General features: G+C 34.8%; 1 protein-coding gene across 6 annotated transcripts; it reads right to left on the bottom strand.

Moving 5' to 3' along the window:
* Positions 1-1,545: 1,545 nt before the first annotated feature.
* Positions 1,546-6,609, bottom strand: LOC109184292 (syntaxin-61-like). 6 transcript variants are annotated; one of them, XM_019334291.1, is made up of 8 exons: positions 6,483-6,609; positions 5,729-5,809; positions 4,700-4,810; positions 3,911-4,024; positions 3,567-3,754; positions 3,107-3,197; positions 2,756-2,821; positions 1,546-1,790 (listed from the first exon to the last, which is right to left on the bottom strand). In XM_019334291.1, the coding sequence occupies exons 2-8, from the start codon at positions 5,780-5,782 to the stop codon at positions 1,680-1,682; spliced, it is 735 nt and encodes a 244-aa protein (XP_019189836.1). In that variant the 5' UTR covers positions 5,783-5,809; positions 6,483-6,609; the 3' UTR covers positions 1,546-1,679. The 6 variants fall into 6 exon arrangements, with proteins under 6 accessions (XP_019189836.1, XP_019189837.1, XP_019189834.1 ...); XM_019334292.1 differs by having other exon boundaries at positions 5,729-5,822; XM_019334289.1 differs by having other exon boundaries at positions 6,349-6,609.
* Between the last annotated feature and the right edge of the window lie 3,048 nt (positions 6,610-9,657).

The following is a 9,657-nucleotide window of genomic DNA, read 5'->3' on the forward strand; positions in this document are numbered from 1 at the left end:
TATTTGTATGCATAAAATTCACTATTTGTGTAAATGTGTTTTGATGTATGGTCCATACACATTGTGTTGTTATAATAAACCTATTGTGTGTATAAAATGAAATTAGATAGCAGAAACATGAAATGCAATTAAAATGATACTTTAACTTTACTATAAAGAAACTAGTGTGTTTCCACAGTAAAATCTACCCCATACAGTTGTGTAGACCATGATCCACAGTAAAATTTTCCGTGAAAAGAATGCCAATTGTTATACAATCGTTATACCCTGCACCACGGCGCACAGTGCAATGTGCGCCCCGCGCCTCCCAAAACGACGTCGTTTTGGGAGGCGCGGTAGGAAGTTGATATGATTATGTATATTTGTTATACAATTATGTATAATTTTTATTATGTACATTTTTTATACAATTATGTATATTTTTTTTTATACAATCATGTACATCCTAATCAGGAAATTTGTGTGTATTATGTTAAGAGTTGATGTGTATTATGTTAAAAATTTATGTTTATTATGTATTATGTTAGATTATGTGTATTATCTTTTAAAAAAGAGTATGTGTATTTTGTTATATAATTATGTACATTCATGTATACAATTATGTGTATTCTAGTATAACATTATGATTTTTTTTAAGGAAAATTAACTGCCAAACACTGGGTAGCGAAATTTCAAAAAAGAATTAAAAATTGAAATGACGTCGTTTTGCATCTGGGCGCACAATGCAACACGCGCCGTGGTGCAGGATATAAATTGCCATTGTTATACCATGACCATGGACCGGATCCACTTTGCATTGCATGGACCCTAGTCTAAAACAACATTCAAATTATATATACCTGTAGTATTACAATTACCATATTTTGTACTTGCATATTATGTACTTTCAACTAATAAACTATGTACCTAGTGTATCTATTATAATGTCATTTTGTATCAAGGTTCACAATGCAAGGTGCAACTTGGACTATGCTATAATTTGCAAAATACTATGTACCTAGTGTATCTATTATAATGTCATTTTGTATCAAGGTTCACAATGCAAGGTGCAACTTGGACTATGCTATAATTTGCAAAATAACGTATTACAGTAAAGTATGTAAGAAACTTATCCGATGATATATGATATACTGTAATAATTTGTTATTGTGTATAACATTCTTTCCAAAAGGTTGAACCTCAATCCTACGGTTCCCCAGGCTCGAGGGTTGAAGTTGATTTGGGTACGAAGAATTGCATTTCTGGGTGGATCTTAATAAGAAGAAAGAATCATCCCAAATGAGATGAAGGATGAGAAATTACCATTAAGACCTTATTTTTAACAGTCAACTAACAGAATTTTTAACAAATGACTAAATTATGTAAAAACTATCAATGTCGAGGACTAAATTGAGCACAAAAAGTTATTTAAGAGTAAATTGAGTAAAACTACTATAGTCGAAGACTATATTGGGTATTAACTCTTAGACGAGTTGTAAAATTTGTCATAAGGAATAGATAAACCAAAATTGAGGGCATGAAATACAGTCCTATCACGCAGGGATAGGAAAATTGTTTGTAGATTATTGATATTGGATGACCAGTAAATTAAATATAAACTCAGAAGATTTGAACCAAAAAATGCCCAAGAAGAGAGTTCATTCATTTACAATATCATCCTGGCTTATTCTCACTATCAACTAGGTAAGGAAAACCAGAAAAAATAAGATAATGAACAAGACAAGCAAGAATAAGATCATCATAAACTGACCCTTGGGACTGGCCTTTTTCATAACCATAGCAACCCTTTTCTGCAGGAAAAAATAAAAAACCAAATAAATATGGATTATTTGAATCCAATTAATTGCGAGTTTCAAATAATTAGAAGCTTCAAATTAAAAGAATCCCAATTCTGGATTTCAACCATGATAAATTGCACCATCAACCATGACAAAACGAAATGTGTTCAATGTTCAAAAAGTATAACATGAATAATTTAGAGAACGAAAAAAACCAACTATTTCCCAAACTATAGCGTGAGTGGTCTTTGGTAATTTGATAAATATATGAAAATAATGCCATTAGTTGTTTCTCCATTAGCAGTACAATTACTAGACCTCTCGCAGGTATTTTAAAATGGCAACATTCAATCCTTGAACAAGCCCACAAAGACTTTGTCAAATTGGCAAGGCTTGAGCCCAGCAGAATTTTACAGGCTGTTTGGTTGGATGTACTTTCCTTGTAATTGAATTGAAATTCAGTGAAGCTCTAAATTACATTGTTTGGTTGGAGAGAATTGCAATTCCACAGAATTAAAATTCCCTCTTTTTGTTGAATTGCAATTCATGGGGGTACCCCATGAATTGCAATTCAATGAATTTGAGAAAGGAAAACTAGATCAAATGACACTACTACCTTGGTTTTTATTACTATTATTATTGCATAAGGGTATTTTAGTCATTATACCACTTCTTTCCTTCTCAATTCCAATAATTCTATTTCTCCCTACCAAACAACGTGATTTGAATTCCTATTTTATTCCACCTTATTCTTTTCCCATTGAATTACAATTTCTTTCCCTCATGATTCTTTCCTTCCAACCAAACACCCCGTTAGTTTTTCGAGTTAGAGTATTTAGTCCCCATTTATTCTGGGTGTGGTAAGTGGTAATAGGCTATTATTAATTGTAACAACGTTTTAGTAATTTTTAATTGTTGTGTATAAAATTGTCAATTGGTTATAACTCATTGTAGAGAGAAAAAAAATAAATACATACCTGAACAAAATCAAGACGAGTAGATGTACTGTCCATCTCTGAGCCCAAGTCATTAATAATCTTATCCTGCCACATTAACTTCAACGTTAGCTAAATATCCCATTATATCAAATCTTAGAAGCAGTGTTGCAAAAATCGCGCCTAGGCGCCAATTAGGCGGTCGGCCTCCTAGGCGCTCTAGGCGCCCGCATAGGCGCTCTAGGCGCCCTAGGCGGTCCTCAGGCACCTAGAGGGCGGCTAGCGATTTTTTCAATATTGCTTAGAAGCAATGAATAAAGTACCAAACTGCCCTATACAAAAAGATGTGGCAAACACAAATTATGTAGGGTGCATGGTTCAGAGATCAGTTACCTGTGCACGAAGTTCATCATGTATAGTAAGCCCAACACCTCCAATTCTTCTCACACTAGCACTAAGCTCATCCAGCTCATCATCTTGCTGCCTGCACAAAGCAGATCCTTACATTATAAGAAGCAGAAGAGAAACTAAAATGTTAAGTACAACTATGGGGTCCACTTTGACTGCGTTAATAACAAGGTTGAAAAAATCGCTAGGCGCCTGGGGAACACCTAGGGCGCCTAGGCGGGCGCCTAGAGCAATTAATCGGCCCCTAGGCGAGCACTTAGGTGGCCGACCGCCTAGCGCCTAGGCCCGATTTTTGCAACACTGGTTAATAAAGATATAGCCAGAATACCCGAGTTGACAAAAAATCCAGGGCCATAATATACGAACTAATCTGACAAAATTATGATGAAAAAGGGAAAGCATGCGGCAAGAAAGATTACGAGAGAGTGGGAAAATAGAACATTACTTTATGAGGAGTAACTGTGTATCAGATTCAGCTGCTACATAATCATCATTATTTGCAGTACTGTACTTGTTTGGTTTATCTACTATCTGATGAGGATCTGGCAGATTCATCAGTTCTCTTCGCATCTCAATAACGCTCAATCCACTTGACTCCTGTCCAACTATTACTGCTTTCTTAACATTCCCAACCTAATGAATGAAAGGAGAAAGTGATCGTGAACAAAAGATACACAAGCAGCTTTACAGACCTACAAATTGTCATTGTTAAAACAGCAAATAACTGTTCTAAATTGGAAAATAATTTAAATTAATATTTGCTATCATTTCATGGATATACATCTATACCTGAGTACGAGCATCGCTTGTCCACCTTCTCCGCTTTCCAAGCTCAACTTCATTTATACCATACCAAGCAGGATCTTTTGAGGCAATAGAAATTGTCTTGTCCAATTCATCCACCTTCCTATTGCAAAAACATTTTTCAATATTGACAGCATGGTTAAAAAATTTGCTAGGCGCGCATCAGGCGCTAGGCGGGGATTAATCGGCGCCTACGAGCCTATGTATTTTTTATTTTAATTTTAATTTTTTTAAATTTTTTTTAAATTTTTTTAATTTTTTAAGACTTGATAATTATAAACTATTAAGTACTTCAATAGTTAATACTAAAATATTAAATATTAACATAAAAAACATTAGAGTTTGAACAATTTAGGGTTATTTCGCTCAAAACAATGTCGTTTTGAGTGATAACTCGTTTAAAAAAGAATGGGACAATAGTTAATTGGCCAACTAGGTGGCCTAGTCGGTCAGTGCCTACGCGGCCTAGTCGGCCACCTAGCCGGCCAGCCACCTAGACCACCGATTATGGTGATACGCTAGGCGGCCGTCCAGCGCCTAGCGCCTAGGCGCTGATTAATCGGTGCCCAGGCGGGATTTTTGCAACATTGATTGACAGACTAGAACTTAACATCTAAAGGTGCAAAAATTAGTGCAAGTCCAGTTAACAAACGTCATATCATATATGGAGCTTAAGTTTTTTAAGATGCCTCTATCCAAGTAATTAAGTGACATATAGTAATGGCCTATTGAAGACTAACTAAACTACATTTGATAACCCTGTGAGACCCATACCTGCCATGAAATGCTCTCACATGCAGCAAGAAGCTCCTTCACAAGTTGTTGATGCTCTCCACTATTAGGAATGCGCTCCCATTGACGAAATGTAGACAACAGCCTGTCAATCTAGAAAAAGAAGCACTCTGAATCTCTAGTACTCAGACCTGTACTAAATAATGAATGTATTCATTTCTTTTGGTACTTCTAGAAGAGAGAACACAACTAGCATATTTGGCTAGCGAATTTTAAATTTATGCCAAGCAATACCTTCAAATCCCAAATTTGTTATTACAAGGATGCATGCTCATGGCGTGCACAACCCAACAACTAGAAAATATGATAACAAAAGTATTACAGATCTTCAAGGCACAAGAATTGAAGTTTGAAACTCATGTAATTGACTTCTTTTGGTTAACCAGTTGAATGAGAAAAATTAACCATGTGCTCTTTTCATTGATATATGGAGCTCAGCAGTTAAATATTTGACTTCACTTCCACCAAAATATGACATTGTGAAGATAGCAACTATCATCAGTCATATTTTCCTTCAACATATTCATCTTTTTCCAACATCTATTAAACATTTAAACTAATCTCAATGTAATCCTTTTTCTTTCAACTCAGTCATACAAGTAAAAGCTATCCCAATGTGAGAGCAGTAAAGAAAGAAGAACCAATTTCGGTAATCACACAGCTTACCTCCTGTCAAAAAGCAAATGGCCTAAGCAAAGCTGACTTATATAGTACAACGAAATTCTGGCAGAATAAAAATGCCATGAGGCTAATATAAGGCTCTGCAAAAGGATGCTCAGGTTCTCAAATGAAATTGCAATCCCTTTCAATTGGATCAACTTTATTGGTATTTCACAATGGAACTATGTATAGAGAAAATAGTGTAAATGAAAAATTAAGCAGCTTTTATTGCTGTGGGATTTATTTTATTTTTCTTAAGAGAAAATAAATAAATTATTGATCTCAAAAGAACAATCAAATTTGCCAATTCCATTAATACCAAGATGATCAGAAACATAAGAAAAAACTTACAGATTCTTGAATTTCCTCCTTCACAATATAAAATGGGTCTTGAGCTGCAGACATCTTGTGGCCCAATTATAAAATATTTACCTGAACGAATCACCTAAGTTGAGATTTATAAAACCGGAAACACCATATATCGATTGCATAAATGCTTGCATATGTGAAATACACAGAAAGCAACATGAAGAATAAAAATTGAAGATCCAAAAGATCATAGCATGTGATGAACAAATTCAGCACTATCAAGTAATCTGCAGTGCAATGTGGTATATTGAAATTTGTGGTAACCAAAATGTCTGGATTTTAAGCTTCTATGGCAGCTATAATCAAATGTGGGAGTTTCAATTATGGGATAAGATCACACCATTCGCCTGCATAAAAAAAGATACATCCCATCTATTCCTTTCTCCTGTCATAACCCCTAAGACTCCATCACTAATCTCTGTTCTTCTTGAGTTATATCAATGCACCACAAAATTGAATTGAAACCCATCAACAACACCACTCTAAGATATTCAATTGGCCATTTTCACGAAATTATGAAAGGAGATCAAAGCAAAATTCATGAAAACATCAAGATCAACGTAAATAAAGAAAACACATCCGGTTAAAATTGAAATGCGAACCTCAAATTAACAATTAAAAACAAGCTGATCATTAAGCCAAGGAATCGAATCAAATCATGATAAAAAACAGCTGAATTGGGATCAGGAATGACAACAGAATTAGAACATTTTAATTGCTGGCTCCCCTCTTCTACCTGAAGGAGCATAGATCCACAGTATGAGCTCCTAATATGAGTGCTTATCGTACGATGTGAGGGTTAAAATTCGAGTACTCGCCAAAATCTAAAAACATTTTTGTCATTAAATATAAATTTGAAAAGATTTAGGGACATGTGATCATTTTATTTAAGTATTGGCCATATGGCTATATGTTGCGAAGGAATAATTGCCATTTTTCTAAAATGATATAGTAGGGGTATATTTCTAATAGTTTCGATTGAAAAAAAAAAAAAAAAGTGATGAGGAAACTGTACGTTGAGGAATATTATTTTTATTATTATTTTATCTTTTTGTAGGTAATTAGTATTTTCACCCGTGCGATGCACGGAATGGATTTGTTATAATATATTAAGAATATTTCGATTGATATATAATTATTTAAATTATAACATCAAATACAAAGTATTATATAGTGCAATTGAAAATATGGTTTGGATCGTTTATGTTCGTTAATGTTATCATTGCTTGAATTTAAGCAAGTAATTGTTCAAATTAATAGTTAATGTGTAGATGTACGCATATAGTACTGTAACTTTAGAGATTTTTATATATCATTGTTTATGACTTTTATAAATTAGGCAAATGTGCTCGTTCTCTAGCAAATTAGTTATAGTAATCAATTATTGCTATCCTAATTCATTTGTATAAAGGATATATTTTTGTCTAGATATATAACAATTTTGTCATTTTGAAAAAATAATAATAATATCATCGATTGTATTTACACATTATTGAAAATCTATTTATAGACGACATTGGTAGTTGCAACACAATCTTGTCCATCCCTGTCTAAAGCTATCGCCTTCAGGCCATCAGGATGGGTGACTCAGGAGAAAGCCACGTACAATTGTATGTGATTAAAGACCAATTTTTTTTTTTTTTTTTTTATCAATAATCCAACGTGAATTAGTGTTTGACCTTGGCTTTTGTTGATAGTCATGGCATATCCAAGCATCAACGAGAATTGTTTACGCTGGAACTTGAAGGGCAATCTTGTATAAAAAGGAGTGAGAGACATTCGGGAGATAAGAACTTTGGTTCTTTCATGTGTCCCATTAACTATTCTTGCTTCGACAATGTGATCTACCAATATTGTGATGATGAGTTGCGTCTCATACAAAGACCTAAAAAAATATTGTGGTCTATGCTCCGCAATAACATAACAGGTGCACCGACTTTTAATGTCAATGAATGATTATGAAGACCCGACAATCTCAAACTATTTAAGAATTTAGGAATGTGTACTTCTGATAGATTTTCACTGTCTGATTATGTCTTACACAAAGAGTCACAACTTAAATATATTTGTCCTTCTACAGTATTCATGTCGCACATGTACTGATTAATTTGATCAACGACATCTAAAGTCGGCGATTTGATCGGTCGGCCTTCTAGCTGCGACTCATCAAGTATGCCATATCTCGAGCTTGGGAATGTGATTTCCATTATAGTTGCTATGGGATTGTGTCCACACTTCAACGAAAATTGTACCAGAATATCGATCTCAATAGAATCATTGTTTACAACCCTTGCAATCTCATCTTCGATGTCTGAAATCCATTTTGAAAATCAATCAACTGTCTGTCTATCTTCCTCTGAAGCTAAGGTCCGTAATCTCAAGTTCTTGGTGAGCCTTAATACCTTGCAATTTGTCCACAATTATGAAGAATTAATATTTGCTCCGACAACTATTGGTCTTGTTGCTTTCGGAATAACAGGTAAGATCTGTTTAAAATCGTCGCCCAAAACTATTGTCTTTCCACCAAAAGTCTTTTTAGCACCATCCGCTATGGCGAACCTCAATAGATCCGTCATAGTTTTGTCCAAAGCCTCAAAATAGTGTTTGTGCGTCATCTGTGTTTCATCCCTTATTATCAATTTGCTCTTTATTATAAGCCTAGCAAGGTCACTGCCTTGCGATATATTGCACGTGGGATGGAATCTTCGTTCAAGGAGAGTGGTATAGCAAATCTGGAATGCGTCGTCCTGCCTCATGGCAAGAGCAAAGATGTTATTCCACTAGAAGCAACATTTAGAACAATATCACTATGGCTCCTTATCTTTGACAATAACATTCTCTACCTGAACGTCTTTCTTGTTCTTCCGTAACCATACAAAAAGAACAATCCACCTCTATTGGAATCAATATCATTCATCACAGAGTCGTAAACATTCTTTTGCTCGTCGGTCAATTGTGTTACCAATATTTCATGATTTATCTTCAACAATTCCTTGTCATACGCCAACTCTTCAGCTATCAACATGTTTTCATTTAAACCTATGCTAGTTTCGTTTGGAATTGGAATTTCTGAAAAGTCATTCAGGATTGACATTTGCTTGGTTTACCTTGGTGTTTGTTGTGTGAAACCAGTGTCAAAAGATTAGGATGAATACCGAGTTTTATCGTTCTTTACGGATGACAAATTGGAAATGCAAAATGAAAATCAAATTGAGGAAGAGGTTTGTGTGTGTCGAGCAAGTGTCACGCTCCATGAATTAAAATGTGGTAAGATGATGAAACAAAAGCTAAGCATACACAACTAATGCAAACAATTGAATTGAAATAGGATTAAATTGCTTGTCTTTCTCATAATGCAAGTAGGATCATTAGTATTAGGTAGAATGTTGTAATGACTAGTACCTAGGGAGGTTTTCTTACGTCCTTTCGCCTCTCAACTACTATGACTTGTTCTCTAGACAATAGAACACCTCTTTTAGGGTTTAAAAGCCTAGAAAACCTTTCCTCGAACACCTTGCATACGCTATCTTCCTAGCCTAGGCCTCTTGGCTCATTAAGCTAGTAAATGCCAAAGATTGGAGCTTCAAGTGATCTAGCAATCTCTTGCCTAGATCACTTGCTTAGCACAACTCTAGGAGTTGGCCGGACTCCATAGAGTGCATACAATTCACTCCAAGACAACAAGATTCATATGCATTGCAATCATCCTAACCTAATTGAGAATTAAGTCTCACATAAGCATCATGATCAAGACTTCACAATTCAAATCCTAGAAAGAAATCTAGCCACTCATAGCTAGCTACCACATTCAACTTTGCATTCATGAATTAAGCAATCAATTGAAATATAAAAGCAATAAAGAGTACCAAATTGAAGTGCAAATGTTGAAAGCTTCTACAACGATCCTTGAT

This window comes from Ipomoea nil, unplaced genomic scaffold (genome assembly GCF_001879475.1).
Source record: "Ipomoea nil cultivar Tokyo-kokei standard unplaced genomic scaffold, Asagao_1.1 scaffold1259, whole genome shotgun sequence".
Lineage (NCBI taxonomy): Eukaryota > Viridiplantae > Streptophyta > Magnoliopsida > Solanales > Convolvulaceae > Ipomoea > Ipomoea nil.

Coding starts and splice junctions, on each gene's coding strand:
- LOC109184292 (XM_019334291.1), bottom strand. CDS start 5,782: ATGTCTGCAGCTCAAGACCCATTTTATATTGTGAAGGAGGAAATTCAA. Junction 4,025..4,699: donor GTGAGAGCATTTCATGGCAG/GTATGGGTCTCA, acceptor TGCAATAGGAAG/GTGGATGAATTGGACAAGAC. Junction 3,755..3,910: donor CAAGCGATGCTCGTACTCAG/GTATAGATGTAT, acceptor TTCATTCATTAG/GTTGGGAATGTTAAGAAAGC.